This window comes from Bicyclus anynana, chromosome 8 (assembly GCF_947172395.1).
Source record: "Bicyclus anynana chromosome 8, ilBicAnyn1.1, whole genome shotgun sequence".
NCBI lineage: Eukaryota > Metazoa > Arthropoda > Insecta > Lepidoptera > Nymphalidae > Bicyclus > Bicyclus anynana.
In genome coordinates this window covers 7181287-7201278 of record NC_069090.1, presented here as the reverse complement: position 1 = coordinate 7201278, position 19992 = coordinate 7181287, and the positions used below count along the sequence as shown (strand labels likewise).

General features: G+C 35.8%; 1 protein-coding gene across 1 annotated transcript; it reads right to left on the bottom strand.

Annotated features, from left to right (window-relative positions):
• Positions 1-227: 227 nt before the first annotated feature.
• Positions 228-19734, bottom strand: LOC112047737 (codanin-1). Its single transcript, XM_024084953.2, has 15 exons — positions 19549-19734; positions 19367-19455; positions 17563-19020; positions 16940-17096; positions 16270-16367; positions 15927-16033; positions 15032-15246; positions 14054-14569; positions 13532-13711; positions 12456-12672; positions 11715-11866; positions 10252-10408; positions 9555-9818; positions 8098-8342; positions 228-5914 (listed from the first exon to the last, which is right to left on the bottom strand). The coding sequence occupies exons 1-15, from the start codon at positions 19636-19638 to the stop codon at positions 5777-5779; spliced, it is 4083 nt and encodes a 1360-aa protein (XP_023940721.2). The 5' UTR covers positions 19639-19734; the 3' UTR covers positions 228-5776.
• Between the last annotated feature and the right edge of the window lie 258 nt (positions 19735-19992).

The following is a 19992-nucleotide window of genomic DNA, read 5'->3' as shown; positions in this document are numbered from 1 at the left end:
GTATACAGATTTCCTCACGATGTTTTCCTTCACCGTTTGAGACACGTGACACTTAAATTCTTAAAATGCACACAACTGAAAAGCCCCGGACTGTCATATCCACTGGGCTATCACGGCTCTTATCTATAGTGATTTATTTATTTTTTATAGAAACTCGTGTCTCTAACATGAAACACAAATATTAGTCGAACTACCATGTTGCATGTGAATAGTAAAAACAAACCAACTTTTATTATCTTATATACAGATTTAATTGCACAAAATAAACAGTACAAAAAACGTACATGAATCGATATATTTTCTACCTAGATCACTAATAAAACATTTCGTTTCCCAATGTCCATTTTAAATGGTCATTTCGATACTGACTTTTAATAAATAGGTACATTAAAGATTCAACTAACTTCTGCTTACTTGCGTTATGAGTATTATAAGACGTATCATAGTCAGCCCATTGTAATGCCAGATCTCTTTCCTTGTAGGAGAGAATCATATTGCCGTTATACGAGGCGGGCATAGGGTATAGCTTGACACTGCAAACAAGTCAAATAATACCCGATCACCTGATAATAGCTAGACAGAGGCTAGGCAATGCCTCGGGACCTTTGAATTCTTACCAGAAAATCGCGATTAAACTGAACTTGATAAAACCTTAAAAAGTTTAGATAGTAGTCAGTAGTCATTCTGGATCATTATCTATTGTGTTAGTGACATTTTAATTTTGGCATCCTATACAAACAAAGTTCAAATTCGAATATGACACACATACATCGACGAGTGTAAAATAGCGGAATCGCACCCCCCGGACCGGATTTTGTAAACCAAAAATATAAATAAACCACCGCCAATTTCCCAACACCACAGGGTAATTCTGTACGATTTGAAACATAAGCCACTAAGTACATCAAGTGGCAGTATTTTCATTTGCTTTTGCGATCGTCTAACGTGGTTATATCAACGAAATGACGTTATCGAGACGATGAACTGGCTCATGCTTTGAATCGTTCACCGAGACACATTATTACCTTGCAAGGTTGCTATTGAGTAGATATATACAGGTGTCCTGTAAAAATAAGAAATGTTCTACAGGATGATAGCTGACATCAAGGCCTACTAAAATAACGCAATATATGTTAGTTTTAACCGTAAAATTTCGGCTAACATATATTGAGTTGTTTTAGTAGACCTTGATGACAGCTAACATCTTGTAAAGTAACATTTATAGGACACCCTGTATATAAATATTGGATAGAAGCAGACGTTACTTTGCGGAAGTTCATCATGATTATATAATGATTTATTTATTTTGCTATCATCTGCGAAAAGTCGACGAACCCATGCGACAATGTCACCCAGGTCCGACAAAATACAACGTGCAATTGCAAAGATACTTTGGCAATTGCACGTTGTAGAGTCAACATCTCCTGAGGATGCTCCGGTTTCGGTGTGAAACGTACGTAGAGAGTATTTTGTCGGACCTGGGTGACGTTGTCGCATGGGTTCGTCGGCTTTTCGCGGATGATAGCAAAATAAATAAATCATTATATAACCCTGTATATAGGAAAAAGTAGATAACCAAATATTTCAAGAGTAAAGAGTAAAGGCTAACCATCAGAGCATCATGTATTTCTAGTGACAATGGACGTGCTGTTCTCATTTTGGAGTTGCTTCTACACAATATTGGATACAACAATGTCGAAAATGACCTTTTAAAATGGACGTGCTTAAGGTAGGTACATACTAGTACTTCTTGCAGATCACAAAACAATAATTACAATATTACCTTGATTCAATGACCAATATAATCTATACACGTAGTAAAAACACACGAATCCCAAATAGTGATAAACAAAGAATGTATAACAAGCTGATTTCCAATAAAAATGTACCACAATGATTTAATATAATTATATAAAATTATATTATAATTGAAAAATGAAAGCTTAAAATGCTCATATTTATATTTTACAACATGTAGGTAATCTAAATTAAATGAAATCTACTTTTAGCATGCCATACAAGTAAATACTAAAGCCAAAGTCGATGTGGAATGTTTATCAACAAGTAAATCATAGATGGTGAATGTCGTTTCATACCTAATTTATTCAAAACTTTTTTATTTTTTTATAAAATTTTATTCAAAAACTTATTAATCAAATTCTTAGTCATTAATATAGGAAAAGGTTAATTAAAATTTTCATTGGGTGTAAAATGACTAGCGATTTATATCATTTTTAATTTGTTTGTTGATAAACATATTACATTTATCAATGGTTTTAGTAAAGATGCCATCGTGAGGAAACCTGAGAATTTTCTTAATGCTCTACGTGTGTGAAGTCTGCCAATCCGCATTGGGCCAGCTTGGTGGACTATTAGCCTAACCCCTCTCATTATGATAGGAGACTCGTGCTCAACAGTGAGCCGAATATGGGTTGCTAGTGATGATGCCAAGTCATCTTGTAATGACTTAACTTCTAGTTCACCATATCTAAAAATACTTAATTTTTTAAAACCAGGACTATTTTTTTTCCAATTAATTCTATGCTCTAACAAAAATGGCAGTAATGTTAAGTTTAATTTAATTTTAAAATAAGGTTATGTATTCGTTATAAATGGTTCAACCCATTTTTATGCAGTCTGTTATAAAATTTTAAATAACTGAGAAATACATCACTGGGGCATTTTTTATAAATGAAATTAAAAATATTTGCATATGTCTAATTGTTACTAGCAAAATGTATAATTCAGGTATCCCATACAATGTCTAGGTATTGAATAGAATACCGGGGGTGTTCTGGCAAAGAGTCAAATATTATGTTTTTTTTTAAATAACTGGCTTTGCGGTTCTGGGTTGTAGGTTCACAACAGTAACAATAACTTGAAATTAACCTAAAAATCATTTTTCCAACACTCAGGTTTTTAATTGGGCTACGCCAGAAGACTTTTCTGACATCGTGCTTTACAAAAACAGTAGGGCAATTTTCTATACATTGCCTAAGCATTATATAGAATACCGGATTATGCAGATTGCCGGTAACATATACATATCCGTATTTAGCAAGTATAAAAAAAATTAAGATTTTTAAATTTACAATAAAGTCCATTTAAAACAATGAAATAGATAGTAATAAAATGATTAGAAAATATTTACAAAAACTTCACCAGTTTATATACAAACAAATTCTATTAATTTTTTCTCTCTATTAATTTCATTATAACTTACTCAAATAACAATTTGAAAGTTTAACAATATAACACTAACTAGTCGTTCTAATCTAAATCAACAAAGTCAAATGTTATCCTACATACGAGTATTATACATACACATCCATACCATATATGTCATGCAACTAATTGTACATTAGTTTTTAACTTTATTTCTTGCTTGTTATTTTTATTTTTGGTGTATATTTCATTCGTTAATTATTTCATGCCTTATTCCCGTAGGTATAAGCATATACCACATCCAGTGACGGATTTATTCGTACCAGCAGGCTGAGTAGGCTGCAGCCTAGGGCGGCAAAATTTTAGGGGGCGGCAAATTTGGCCCAAAAATTTTTGTTAACAGAAAATTAACTTGAAAAGGAAGTAATTAAGACAAATTTTAAAGTTAATTTTATTAACAAAATAAAATTAAATCAATATGATTGCGAACTAGGTTATCGAATTTTAGACGACCAACAGGAGCGGCAAAAATTAAACAGCCTACTGGCGGCAAACTTGTAAATCAGCCACTGACCACATCCTTCCTCTTGCTAAGTTATCCTTCCCAATATTATAAATGCGAATTATTTTGTTTTTTATTCTTTTGCGCCATAACCATCTCTATGTATGGCATGGCAATTGGCAAGGCATTAATTTTATTCATCCAAATACAAACACATTCACAGACCAAATCTGTCGGGCAATGTTAACCGCATATTATAGCAAAGCCGCATTATTACTACTAGCTTTTACATAATAATATTTTATTATGTTAAATGTAAAAAGATAAATTATTATTATTATTATATTTTACTCGGGTTTAGTTGATTTTATTCCACGCGAATCCTCTTTTTACAACACTAAACGTCTACTAGTCATTGTGTGACGTCATAGGAATAGGATAGTCTGTCCTATTCCTATGACGTCACACATTTTTTTATTTTAATTTTTTTTAAATAGATAAAATGAGACTCGGTTACCAGAGTTACGACAAAATATTCGTTAACCAGCTAACATCCATATTAATATTTTTAAAATCTTCTAGTCTCTTTTTATCTAAACTAGATTTTTCTAAATATGTATGTACCTTAGAATATTAGACTTTCAATTTGGTGTTACTATGTTTTATTATTATTTGTCACGTATTTTAATTTTTATTCGAATATCTAATATATAATGACTAAAGGCTCAAAAAATTTGGAACTCAGAGCCGTTGATCAAAGAATCTTATGTCTATTTTCATGCACATGAAAAATTGATAAAAATGTTTATTTAAAATGGGCAAACTCCATAGACAAAGAAGTAAATACTGAAATTGTAAAACAGAATGTTAGGTGAGATTTAATTTTGTTTCCCTGATCTCGAAAAATTTAGCTGAAATTAAACAAAAAAAAAATCATATATCTCTGTCTTGTTCCTGTACAGAATGTATACATTGTTCATTTCAGTGTGAATGAGATAGAAGCTTTCTGACAGTGCTCAGACTAATTACATAAGGACCTGCCTCACTAGACGTTACTTTTCTGTCAAAGTATATGATCAACGATCTAATGCGATTATAAAAACTGTCTCTATATTATTGATGTTTCATAGTTGTAATCGTGTTGGTGGGTTAAGGTGTTCCGTAAAAATACCTTTTGTGTAGTGGTATGGTGTAAAAAACGGACAAAAACTTCTAATTTAGTATAAGACATATACTAAATCTAAGCTCGTTTTCCTTAGAAAATGACAGACAATTTCGTTCGTGAATTTGGTAGCTGGTCCTTCTGTAATTGACCCGAGTATTAGTGTAATTCCTTCTTTGTCTACACTAGTCCCGTTATTTGTAATGACATTAGAAATCGCAATCAAGCGTGAAACATGCTTTTGACAGTGGATTATTATAGTATATTTCTCAGACCAATTATTGTACAGGACCTGCCTCGCTAGACGTTACTTTTCTGTCAAAGTATATGATCAACGATCTAATGCGATTATAAAAACTGTCTCTATAGTATCGATGTTAAATAGGTGTGATCGTGTTCGTCGGTTATAGAGCTCCGTAAAAATACCTTTTTGTGTAATTGAATTGTGTAAAAAACGGGCAAAAAATTCTAATTAGTATGAGATATACATAAAATCTAAGCTCGTTTTCCTCAGAAAGAGACAGACAATTTTGTTTGTGACTATGAGTGCGATGCAGATCCTTCTATAATTGGTCTGAGAGTATATTTAGATATAAGTGCGATAAGTTGAAAATTACAGCCAAGGCGATATTGCTGGCCCGAGCCGTAAGCGAGGTTTACAAGTGAGCAGAGGCTGTAATTATCAAATGTATGTCATACGACGTTTTATAACACATTTGCAAACACACTTTCTGAAAACGAATTTGCATCTTTGCCTGTCTTTCATAATGTGTTAAAAATTAAATTACGTACAGTTTCACTCTAGTTACGATTAGAAATATCAGGAAAACCTTCATATTTCTTCTTACAAAATGTAAATCCATTTCTTCTAAAATATTTTCATTTAACAAAGATTTTTCCAATCTACTTCCATTTAGCATAATTTTTAATATTATTTAAATACATTTCTACTCAACTAAATCATAGTCCATATCGTTGCAATAGTCCGCTAGAAAGTCCAAGAATAAAGTGAATTTCCCCGTAGATGACCGCGACCATCTGGACGATACTGATTTCATACAAGTTGACAGGTTTTCAAGAATGTTCTGGAAATAATAATTTGTGAGTCATTAATAGAGCCGTGATAGCCCAGTGGATATGACCTCTGCCTCCGATTCCGAAGGGTGTGGGTTTGAATCCGGTCCGGGGCATACACCTCCAACTTTTCAGTTGTGTGCATTTTAAGAAATTAAATATCACGTGTCTCAATCGGTAAAGGAAAACATCGTGTGGAAACCTACATACCAGAGAATTATCTTAATTCTCTGCGTCTGTGAAGTCTGCCAATTCTCATTGGGCCAGCGTGGTGAACTAATGGCCTAACCCCTCTCATTCTGAGAGGAGACTCGAGCTCAGCAGTGAGCCGAATATGGGTTGATGACGAGTCATTAATATGTTTATGAAAAACTATAATTGGCAAACTCTTTACGGCCTTATTTATTATTACATGGATTAGAATTTAAACCTCAACTTTTTTCTAAGTAAAATGAACTTTAAAAACAGTACTAATTAGGTCCACTTTACCTTGAAGGAAATTTACTTTTATCCCAATTCATGTTTATGAATATAGGGTTGACTATGTCCTGACTGATTTAATCAATTTGCATATTGAAGTATGGAGTATTTGACGTTTTTTTAACATGATTTCCGGGACCTAGGGGTGTAACAGAACTAACTTACCTACTCCGGGCTGAAAACCGAAAATTTCTCAAAATAAAGAAAGCTCATCGCATAACCCGACCGAGGATTCAAACCCAGTGCCTAGTGACCCCAAGCCACATATGCTTGGGGTCATTAGGCACAGGGCAACCCTAAGACACTGAACCAACAACAGGATACTTACATGGCAGTTAAAAATAACCAGCCAAGTGCGAGTGGGACTCGCGCATGAAAGGTTCTGTACCATTATCTATAAAAATCACGTTTGTTTATGGGAGACCCTTTCAATATTTATCTTATCCGTTTTTTAGTACAGAATATAGAAAGAAAGAAAGAAAAGTTTATTTAGAATACACATCATACAAAGAAAAGAGAGAAAAAAAAAAAAAAAAAACAATAAATTAAAATACATTGCAACTTGCATGATGTGATCCTAAAAGGGTCACCACTCAGCATATTGCAGTGTCCGTGGGGACACCGCGCTGATCTTCCGTGGAGCCATTAAGGTGACGTTTGGACGGTATCGAGACGTGCGGAGCGCCTCTAACAAACATCGACAAATATTAAAAGAAGACAGATACGTAAATTAAATACAAAAATATTACTAGTAGAAACAAGTGGTAAAAATAAGCCAATTATAAATAATAATACAATAAATAAATGATAACATAATAATTTGGTAAATAAATATTATAATAAATTAAACAAAACAAAGGACCCATTACTTATATGTTTTGAATTAAAAGATAATGTTTTCGAATTTTGGTTTTAAAAGTGGTCTTGGATATTTTTAAATTACGAAGAGGAGGAGGCAAATCATTCCAGCACTTTGTTGCCGCGAATTTAAAGCTTCCTCGAAAGGCAGCTCTGAAATGTTGCGGCACTTTAAGGGTCCAGACTCGATTTGATCTTGTCAAGGATGTTTTGTTCCACTCTAGCTTATCAAATAAGTAAGCAGGCTGCTGAGACTTCAATACTCCAAATAGAAGTGTAGCAAGGTGAAGATTCCGTCTCGCTTTCATATTGAGCAGTTTAGCTTCGTTAATAAACGGCGTAACATGCGTTCTGGGGGGAATATGAAAGCAGAACCGGGCACATGCATTTTGGATGCGTTGTATTAGCCGTTGAGTGCGAACGAGCAGTCGTGGCCCATACAAAGCATCAGCGTAGTTTAATTTTGAGAGTATTAAAGACTCACATATCCCAACACGCACATCTACACTCATATAATTCCGTACACGGTATAAAGTTCTTAATCTATAAAAACAACTGCGCACTGTTTCCAAGATATAACCTTCAAAACGCAAAATATGTTTTAGTAATAGGGTCTTTACCCTTAGGATATGGAACCCTAAAAAAGTTAAAACACATCATACCTGATGTACCTAAAAATACCTATAAATTAATGGATATCTATAACTAAGAAGTGTACATGATATCTAAAAATTGTGAAAGTTGTGAAAATCTTTTAATAGCTAAGCATTAACCTAATTTATCAATGTAATTAAATGTAAGCATGAATTTAATGTATTAGCGGTTGATTTTCCTTAATAAATAAATAAATAAATACCTGAGGCCAATCCTGCCTGTACACTGCCAAGCACTGCTCAGTCAAAGAGTCCTCACTCAAGTAGTCGTTCTTCAGTAGAAACACCAACACGTCAGCCAAAGCTTCCCAAACTTCACTCGCCTTGCACTTGGTGTCGCTCAGTAACACTATGTTACGTGGGCACAGCATGCGGTCGAAGAACTCCAATAGACCGTTGGATTCGGATTCCTGTGCCGGTTTTGATGGAGTTTCCATTACTGATGATACTATAAAAGAATAATATATTTTTACTACTTCGTAATTTACTCGATAAAAAACCTTAAAGCATAACATAAAGCTATTTATTCCTACAGGTCGTTGGTAACTCTAGACTAATTACATAAGGTCTATCGCATAGCTTTCGCATAGTATCGCACCCAAATTAACGAACAAAATTAGGTATATATCTTATACTAAACTAGATGTGGTTGACCGTTTTTTATATAATTCAACTACACAAAAAGGTATTTTTACGGAGCTCTTTAACTGACAAACACGATTACAACTTTGAAACATAAGATTCCAAGACAGTTTTTATAATCTCATTAGATCGTTGATCATATACATTGACAGAAAAGTAACGTCTGGCGAAGCAGGTCCTTAAGTAATTAGTCTTTGATTGGTAATGACTATGAGCATCACAACATGAATAACTCATTTCTTGACAGTGGCGTAAATAACTACATCAGTTCAATCATCATCATCATGATCATCATCAATCATCATCGTCATCATCATGTCCGCCGATCAGAGACTTCCAAACTTCATGATATTGAGCCAGATTCGCAGGTGGCCCAATATAAGTTCAATAAAGTACAAAATATAAGCAAGGCCTTAATTTTGCCCACACACAATATTAATTCATCATCATCAACCCATATTCGGCTCACTGCTGAGCTCGAGTATCCTTTCAGAATGAGAGGGGTTAGGCCAATAGTCCACCACGCTGGCCCAATGCGGATTGGCAGACTTCACACGCGCAGAAAATTCTGGTATGCAGGTTTCCTCACGATGTTTTTCCTTCACCGTTTGAGACAAGTGTTATTTAATTTCTTAAAATGCACACAACTGAAAAGTTGGAGGTGCATGTCACGGACCGGATTTCGAACCCATACCCTCCAGAATCGGAAGCAGAGGTCATATCCACTGGGCTATCACTGCTCTCTATTAATTATAGTGTGTGAACTACCGGAAAGAATGTTAAACCGCCTTTCCCTGTAATTATCACTAATATCTGATAGTCCTTATAAAATTAAACATTATCATCTTGTGCCCGTCAACTAGCATAGCAGCTGCGTGGTGGGTAAGGTCTGCATAGGCCTGGCCATGATATGATGACCCTATATAAACAATGACTAATATTTTTTTTATAAAAAAAAAGTTGACAAAAGATCTTTGACAAAATTAAAGTTACTTGAATTTTTCTCATGTTTATGTACCTTTAATCTCCTTAACTTCAACGTCCTTGACTTCTTTGACAATAACAATCTTTAACTCTTTGACTTCAACATTGGCTTCTTCATCAGACTGAGGAGTGGGGGCTCGTTCGTCGTCAAAGTTCGCGAACGTAGGGGACAGTTCCAGCCTCCTGTCAGGGGGGTCCAAATCATCAGGGGTCAGGCGTTTCCGGTCAGGGCAACAGGTGTCCCATATAGTGTGAAGTTTTGGCAGGATTTCATTGATTTTTGAAGTATGGCGGCTCACTGAAAGAAAACAATCGTTGAAGTCTATAAAGCGAAGGACATCATCTTTATATTTTAATTTTTAGAGTTCCAAATGTCAGTGTACTAAAACGGATGTCTTATAGGATCACTTGTGTTCATCAGTAACAGTCAGTTTTCTCTAATTCTACTAAACAGATTAAGTTAAAATTTGGAACACATATGTATTCTTGTGACCCAAATGCAAAGGTGTGATGTGCATAAGAGAAATCTGAATATGAAGGGCAAGATAGAAATATATATTTGAAAAATTCGAAAAGAAAATACAACTTGGTCAACCTAGGAATTTTTCAAAACAATTCATATTAGTTTTAAAAAAAAATATGTGTATCTACCAGATTTACTTTATAATCTTGTGATATTGATTATAAATTAACGTATTTTACAATTTAACAGTAACATATACAACACTCACAATAGACGAGACAGAAGTCAATAGAGAGCTGCAACAGCGCCCTCTGCGCGGGCGGCCGACTCAGCACGTTGCTGGGCTGGCAACAGTTCACGCAGCACTCCAGCACCGCAGACGGGTCCGGGATTTCTTCGTAGTCCAGCAGAAGGCAGATTTGTTCCTGGACACAACACACTTCACATTCAGTTGTATATCACTCACATACATAAATTCACAATTAAAAAAAAAAAATTTGCTCCATTTATCACTGTACCAAAATTATTCTAAATCGGTTTAGTGGTTTAGGTTGACAAGGTAGCAAACAGAATCACTTATGTATCTATACTTATATTATGAAGCTGAAGAGTTTGTTTGTTTGTTTGTTTGATTGATTGAACGCGCTAATCTCAGGAACTACTGGTCCGATTTGAAAAATTATTTCAGTGTTAAATAGCCCATTCATCAAGGAAGGCTATAGGCTATATATTATTCCCATATTCCTACAGGAACGGGAACCACGCGGTGTCAGCAAGTCTATAATATTAGTATTGATATAAAAACATACCAGATCATAGACAAAGACATGCCCATGTGTTGGCAGCAAAACATCCAAGTAGATTCATAATAACATTAAGTTCCTGTATCCAATAGGCCTAACATGCGCCCCACGACATTATCCCGTAAATACAATTCGACCACTAGTAAGTAGCAACGCAACGAAACTGGGACGACTCCGTTGGTATTGGCAGACAATATGTCTTTTCTCTTCACGAGTTATATTGCTATTAGTCTCGAGATATTATGTCGTGATGAGCCTTAGACAGTAGAGGACGCAGTGGCGGATTTACCAGTAAGCTAAGTAGGCTGCAGCTTAGGGCGGCAGATATCAGAGGGCGGCATATTTGGCCCAAATAGTTTTTATTACAGAAATAAAGAAAACTACTCTTGAAAACTTCAATGAAAATTTCAATATTTTACTCGTACTGTACATACTAAAAATATTAAAAGTCGCAATGTTACCGACAAATAAAATGTAATATGAAACTTTGCTAACAATAGTGTCGAATTTCAGAGGATACTGTCCTCTATTCCGGGCGGCAAAAATTTAATAGCCTACTGGCGGCATATTTGTAAATCCGCCACTGAGATGACGGGACCTATACTACAGCCAATCTTGATGAAATAAATTAGAAATGAAGGTAGAAAACGCATGTTATTTCATAACTTATTTATTTTAAATCGTGTAATGTTTGTTTATAAAATGTTATAATAAACATTATAACCACATCTAATTGTTCTAAGATTATTAATCAAATTTATTAATTAAAGAACAAATTAATTATAATTATTATTAGGTGTGAAATGACTAGTGATTTATACCCTCATTTTTAATTTGTTTGTTGGTAAACAGTACTCATCAAGAAAGGCTGTAGTATAGTGACTATGTCCATGATGATGATTACTATTATAAGGATCCCATGACTCACCTTGAGAGTTATGATGGTGTGCGCCGGGCTGTGCAAGCTGTCAAACTCCGCGGAGAGCACGGACGCGTGCTCGGTGTTCGGGCTGACGGACGCGCAGTCGCCGAGCGCTATGAGCGAGTTCATTTCGTCCTCAATGTTCTTGCACAGCACGTCTGGAACAACGGTTTTTGGACATTGCAGCTAACGGCGTGAAAGTCAAGCGCTGAACGGAACACAGGGGACTTCGCATCGGTAACATCACACACGCATTACACGCACGCACTTGACACGCGCACACGCAATACACGCACGCACTGGACACGCAATAATCAAAAGCACTTGACACGCGCAAACGCAATACACGCACGTACTTGACATGCGCACACGCAATACACGCACGCACTGGACGCGCACGCACGCAGTATACTGAAATAGTGCAGGACGTTGTATCAGTGCAGGGGGCGGAAAGAGACTAGAGACAGTCACCGCTACCGGATGGAAACGGGCGTGCCGTTCTCCCAGTAGCCCCCCATGATACCTCACTTTTGACTTCTCTGACAACTCTGACAACTCCTTTGACTCCTCTGACAACGATAGTTTTGCGTCGGCACTTTTACAAATAGTAAACCACCGTGTTGGACCACTGGTTAGTCTGTGAGCCTTTGGATCACAAGATATAAAATATTGAACTTTGAGAAAAGCACTCAGTCGGAAGTGCGGAAGGAACCAAGGAAATTGTTTTGCCATAACACCCTCACTCACCGGTAGTAGACCAGTGGTCGTTGGTCCACTTAGCAAGCCGGTTGTAGCAGGCGCGCGCGGCCACGACCTGCAGCGGCGGCGGCGCGTTGGGCAGCAGCGCGGCCAGCGCCGTGGACACGCGCTGCCTGACGTTGGACCGACACGACTCCAGCGCCTCCGCACGAAGACGCGAGAGGCTCTCCGCGTACATCGCTTGCAAGGATTGCAAGAGTGATGTCTGTTTACAATTTAAAATATTGTCATTACTGACTATTTGAATGAGATAAATGGGTTGTCTGTAAAGTCGGTACGTACGATAACTTTACGTAATAACGTCATAATAAAACAAACCTTTTATTGGCAGACTCTGGTAATGTACAGATATTATCCGTATTACATCAGTGTGGCTTATTTAATACCTCTACATAGCGTTTAATACAGTGATAGCCCAGTGGATAAATACAGTGATAGCCCAGTGGATATGACCTCTGCCTGCGAGTCCGGAGGGAGTGGGTTCGAATCCGGTCCGGGGCATGCACCTCCAACTTTTCAGTTGTGTGCATTTTTAAGAAATTAAATATCACGTGTCACAATCGGTGAAGGAAAACATCGTGAGGAAACCTGCATACCAGAGAATTATCTTAATTCTCTGCGTGTGTGAAGTCTGCCAATCCGCATTGGGCCAGCGTGGTGGACTAAGGCCTAACCCCTCTCATTCTTAGAGGAGACTCGAGCTCAGCAGTGAGCCGAATATGGGTTGATAACGACGACATAGCGTTTTGAAAAACTAACAAAACCATGGTCAGGTGCATTTTAAATACAGGTCCATTATTCTCATCTAATCCCTTTATATGGCTTTATATAAAAATGTTACATGTTATGATATTCATTGCGCAATAATCCCGCTGCCATAAATACAATTTATTATTAACCTAGACAAGAAAAATAATTTCATTACATTTATATAATTAGGTCTCTTGGTATTTATTCATTACATCTTTTCAGCAGCAACGCCTTGCGTGCAGCCGGGCGTTCATCGATTTATAAGACGTTATCAAGTCAAAAATAAAACAAAGGGAAAGACGTACATGTCTTACCTTATCCTTACAATTGTGCACTATATCTATAGCATTCTTTCTAGCTTTTCTCGCAGCGTCAGGCAGCGCGTGCGCCGTCAGTTCCTTCACAGCTCCAGAAGACACGCGCTCGGTGACCAGCTCTAGTACTCTGCGCGTGGAGGACGGCTGGCTTTTGATTAACTCTTCTTCTAGACGGATCTAGAAGATTAAAATTATTATATTTATTTAATAGCAAGTGAAATGAATGAATGGTCAACTAGTTAGCCTATGTGACTTCTTCAAATCAAATCATTATGATAAAATGCGTGTTATCAGGTTTAGGGTTATATTTGACAAAAACAATCACTTTTAGATCTTAATTATAACGACCAGGCAACATAAGCAATCAAAAGTGAACGTTATAATTAATTCATTTCCATTAGGCTTAATTTACAATCACTTTTGAAATGTCAGGTATTGTTATTAGATAATGGTAATATATTGAAGTCGAGGCAGTTTTAAATAGATATGCCTTAAAAATGTACATGTATTTTTTTTTACCTGCAATTCCTTTTCCTTATTGCGTATGCGATCTTCTGTATTAGAACTCAAACAAACGGGTGTAATATGTCTAAAACTACCCGCATCTTTGTCATGAATCACTCGAGTAGTCGATACCAATACATTGATATCCTTCAAATATGGACACAGTTCAAACAAAATCGATTCATCGATCAAATCGTACGAATCAATAATCTTATTATCGATATTGTCCATGTTAACATTTATCACAGCACTATCGGACTTTTCGTAAAACGTCTCTCTAGGAAAATGGGGTAAGTCAAAAAGCCACCCTAAAGCAGATTTGAGAAATATCAAAGTATTTTTCTTTAAATGTTCGAATTTTAATGTGTATATGTGGAATAGTATTTTCAGTAGGTTTTGGTAGTATTTCAGCCGTAGTGTAGTGTAGTCTAGCATGGATATGTAGTGGACTATCCACGGTAAGGTTATAGTCAGTCGGCCATTTCCGTAGGCTGTGGTGAGAATGCCCAACAGGTTTATAGCAGGTTGGCTCTGTAACAAATAAATTGCGCTTAAAAACTTCATTTTAATTGTGCAATTTGCTACCATAATGGGTGGACACTGGTAAGGCCGTCAGAATTTTTAGTCCTTGCGTTCTGTGCATTCCAAAGATTAGTCCTGATAAACTGATAGACAAGTAAATTTCTTTATGGACGCTTGATTTGGCTTTTAAGATACGTGCTGCCATCTACAGGCATAGTAAAACAGTGTTTGTTATTTTAACGACCACTAGATGGCGATTTTAGAGAACTTTGAAACAATCCCTTTTTGTACACTACATGAGCCAGTTGCCAAAATAAAAGACAATATTATATGAGCTAATTATTATTATTTTTTTTTTAAAGAATTTTTACTTAAATCAGCACACTCGTTTTTTTTTCAAGTTTGTTTGTGTTTAATTATATGTATCAATGTGTTGATTAATTAGGAACTATAGTATCTATTAATACGTACATAATTCCTCAGTGCGATATTGTTTTCTAATACTTTCTCCTTGGGCGCAGTAAATATCTCCTTTTGGTTACCCAAGGTCAATGCACCAGTCTTTAGTAAGATGTCCACTGGTATTTGAGCGTACGGTAGAGAAGTGAGGTAGCCTAAGAACTTGGACAGCAGACCTAGCTTTTTGGATATCTGCAGGAATTCTTTTGATATGTCAGCCCCATTCGCTGAAATCATAATTTATATTTTAAACTATTAAATATTTTTTAACAAATGTTTGGTACTTGGTGGAGATGATAAACTAATTTTATTGTATTAATATGTGTGAGTGATAATCAATTATCACTCACAATAGTTTAAATTCTCAAATAATTTTATTGTGTTTGCATAGAAATGTTTAGTTGAAATATAATATTCAAAAACGTCTCCACTAAATGAGTGCCAAAAACAATTTTTGGGTGAACTTTTTAAGTAGATGCATTTGCAAATTCAACATTAAACGATTCATTATGATCCGCCTAAGGTTGAGTTTGCTCTGATTATAGGGTTTTATTGGAAGCTGCTTGAATTTTAAACTTAAAACCAAGGTATTTAGATAAAATTTTCTTTAACCATACTAAAACTGCCAAAATACAAAATAGTGGATAGTTTTTGAGAGACATTTTCTATACGATTGAGTCTCCGTTTTTAATGAGACTTGTTTCACCTTTGGTTAAAATCAAATATTGTTTTTAAGTTCAGGGATGACAAAAAAATATTTTTTGTACCAGAAACAAGAGTTTACCACAATCAGATGAATAATTTAGGCACACAAGGACAAATATAAAATCATTTTAGTTATAGAGATTTTTTAACAATGATAGTAATTGTTATTAATATTACTGATTAAGTTTTTTACTATACTTACAAGATTCGTTACCAAGTGGTGTACTGTCTAGGGCTATAATTTCAGAAGCCAAAGCGTCTCGCAAATGCACTCTAAAACTCTCGTTCTCTGAAAACATTACGAATTCCCTGAAAAACAAAACAATATTAAAAGAAAATCATAATTTCCTCCTTATCAGTGTATAGTTTCATAAAAAAATGATAGAAACATGGACTTTTTTTTTTCTGGACCAAAGGTTAAGGTCCCCTGTATCTCTATACCAAAATTCATTGGAATCAGTTCAGCAGGCCGACTTACTTTTGTATTTAAAAATATTATTACTATGGATTTACGAGTAGTAGATTAATGTACAACACATACTTACTTATAAAACATTTCTTTGTCACTGAAACTTGGGAGACGATTAGATTCCGATGCAGATGGGCATGTCAGTCTTCTCTGGAGCTTACTCAACTTCGACTCCTGAGAACAAATAAGTGGAATAAAAGGATAATATGGATTTCCTATTTAGTGGGGAGTTTAATAGAAGTTTAAAGCTTTGAGCTTAAATATTCCAGTATAAGCTTTCTTTGAGCAGCACTGTCATTCCATGACAAAATACTGTATCTAAAAAACATCACTTTTGAGAAATATCAGTTTGCCTAGTGGCAGTTTGATACTGTGACAATACACAGGTAAACCAGGATACAAAGGTGCTTAACACAGCAGCTACTTGATGCGCGCTCACATTTTTTTTTTTATTCTCTACAAGTTAGCCCTTGACTACAATCCCACCTGATGGTAAGTGATGATGCAATCAAAGATGGAAGCGGACTAACTCGTTAAGAGTAGGATGAAATCCACACTCCTTACGGTTTCTACACGACATCGTACCGGAACGCTAATCGTTTGGCAGTACGTCTTTGTCGGTAGGGTGGTACTAGCCACGGCCAGCCAGACCTGGACCAATTAAGAAAACCTCAATCGGCCCAGCCGGGGATCGAACCCAGGACCTCCGTCAGGACGTCCGAGGTCGTCACATGAGTAGCAGTCACCTGTTCGTTGGGGGGCAGCGAGTCGAGCAGCATCTGCGTGAACAGAGCAGCCAGGTGCGCGTAGTTGGCGGCGCTGGTGCCCGAGCAAAGCAGCGATTTGATGCGCGCTCGCAGTATGCTGCGCGAAAGACCAGAACTCTGGCTTTCTTGATACCATCTAAAATTTTATTTATTAAAATTAACATAAAATCACATATTGTAGTAATAGAAGGAAACCTATAGTCCAAATATTTATGCAGCTAAGCAACATTGCTGTGTTCTACTGTGAAAAATATGGTTAATAAGGATAATTTCATGCATGGCCTGCAAAGGAAATTATTTTTTTACTTATTACACTAGTATGTATCTATACAAATATTATAAAGCTGAAGAGTTTGTTTGTTAGTTTGTTTGATTGAACGCGCTAATCTCAGGAACTACTGGTCCGATTTGAAAAATTCTTTCAGTGTTAGATAGCCTATTTATCGAGGAAGGCTATAGGCTATATATTATCCCCGTATTTCCACGGGAACGGGAACCAAGCGGGTGAAACCGCGCGGTGTCAGCTATAGCAAATATAAAAGAACTTCTCTTTTAAGTTTTCTTTGATTGAGATTTAAAAGTGGGAAACAAAAATATTGTACCTCAAAATCTCATAAAACATGTCCCTCTGCTTTTTGAAATTCTGGAAGCTAAGGATGGACGGAAAATTCTCTGCATTGTCAGTCTCAAAGTTAAAGCACACCATACCATTGGAACACCTGCTACCAGATCCATTTTTAGATCTGTCCGAAACCAATTCAGATTCACATTTTAATCCATAAGAATTTAGCAAAAATTTTGCCAAATCCGGGTAAAAACTTCGAACTTTTTTATTCTCCCCCAATATCTTCAAGGAATTTTTATCCAAAATTATTTCTAAAATTCCTCGTATATTCCACAAGGATTTAACAGCAAAGTATGTACTGTTGTGTATCAATTTAAGTATATTACCACACATGTTGACTTGCATTTGAGATTCACAGAGTAGATAATCTTCTTCCAACTGTTTTGACAAAACAATAGTTATGAGAAAATATATTTCTGTATTGACACTCAATATTAGATTATTTTTCAATAAAATGTCATATATTTCAACTAACATATCAATTTTATCTTTAAAGAAAACCTTATTAGAATCTGCATCTATATAATTATGTATTCTGTCTATGGAATCTTTTTGGGTAATTTTAATTTGTGGAGTAGTTACTTTTGGTGAAGTAGAAGTGCCCAGAACATTAAACTTTTCCATTAATTTATGCCTTTCCAGTTTTAAGATATTTCTCTCTGCTTCGAAAGTGTTTGTCGATTCCTTCTGTTGAACTTTTGGTTTGAAAGCCAAATTTTCTTCTAGACCTAATGAAGGTTGTTGAAACACTTCTGGGGTAAAACTGTTTAAGGAATAACTTTTCTTGCTTTTATCTATATTAGTTGGTTTGATTCTTCGTCTTTCAGATTTGAGGGAACTAGATTTTCTTGCACCAATTTCTGGAAAAATCTCAGAGTTACTCAAGTCTAAATCTACCTTGGTTTCGCTGTCATCATTTGAGGTATTTTTGGAACGTCTTTTTTTTGAACTTTTAGGTTGTACATTAACCAAATAGTCTGCTAAACAAACACTTTTGTCTTGAGATCTCGAATGCCTCACTAATCTTGGAGTATCACATCGTTCAAAATTAAATGAGCGGGAATGAGGTGTTACAGGGCTCGACATGGGAGGGGGGTATTCTTTGAACCCATTTTTCAGAGGAGTGCTTGACAACATGAGTCTTTCTACTCCTACACTAAGTCTTGATTCATCAGAGGACAATGATTGATTTTGCTCTTTGTTTCTTTCGTCGGGGAACAACTTTGTTTTAACACGCCTTCCCTGTTTTTTCTTATCTCTGTTGGGTGACTCCTGAGCCTTTCTGTCAGATTTGACAGTGAGACTGTCGTTTGATTTGTCGTTGTCACAGGTAGGGTCACTGATAGATCTATGGTGCTTTCGTTGACTGAGGGATTTGTCTGGAGTGCCTTGATGCTGCAATATGGGTAAGGCATTGCTGTTTGTTTGTAAAATGCTGAAAATAGTAAAAATAACTAAAGTTTCATGACTTTAAGTTAAAAAAATAAATAATTTAGTCATAGTTATTAACTAATTCATTAAATTAATTTTATATGTAAGCCCTTACAGAACTGCTTATAATATAAGCATCACCTAAGGAATTAATTTAAGCTTTTTAAATGTGGAGTTGTGCACTCAGGAAGTGTAAAAAGTATTTTAAATTATAATGTAAATAAACTCAAAATTGTGCATGTGGGCGTTCAGTGGAGCAGCTAAATTCGAATCACTTTTGTGATGATTTTGTAAAAACGTAACATATCTATGAGTATGAAATCTTTGATTATAATAATATTTTGACCTACCTGTCAGTTTGGTTCCTCAAAAAGGACAGAAAATATACCACAAATTCATCTCTATTTGAACATAGTAAAACACAGTCTTCTGGTGCAGCCTACAAAATAAATATATTAGAAACAAAATACATAAACATAGGTAAATACAACACAACAATATAGAATATTTGAATATAAGGTTATGTATGTACCTCAATTGGATCATTTCTTAACCATCTATAAAGTAAATCACATTCCAACTTTCCCGAAAACACACTTTCCAATATTGTTTCTGACATCATGATTGTCTACATAAAAAATAGTTAAAATTGAGGAATAGGATCGATTAAAATGAGCTGCGCGAATATAAACTTGCATATACCGCCATGACAGTGACACGAAAGTGACAGTGACACTTCATTGACAGCTGACAATAAAACCAAAGAAGTAAGAATATTTTTTTGCCATTACACGTTGGCGCCAACGTTGGGCACTTTTCAAGGAACATAATTAATACGCTACTTGACCAACGAATCTTTAGTGTGGTAAATCCATAGAGTACATAAAATATGGCAACTAAATTATTAATCTGTGGGCGAACCTTTGTTAGCAAACCGGTAGTCCGCAAGCGTAGCAAAGAACTAATAGTAAGTTAC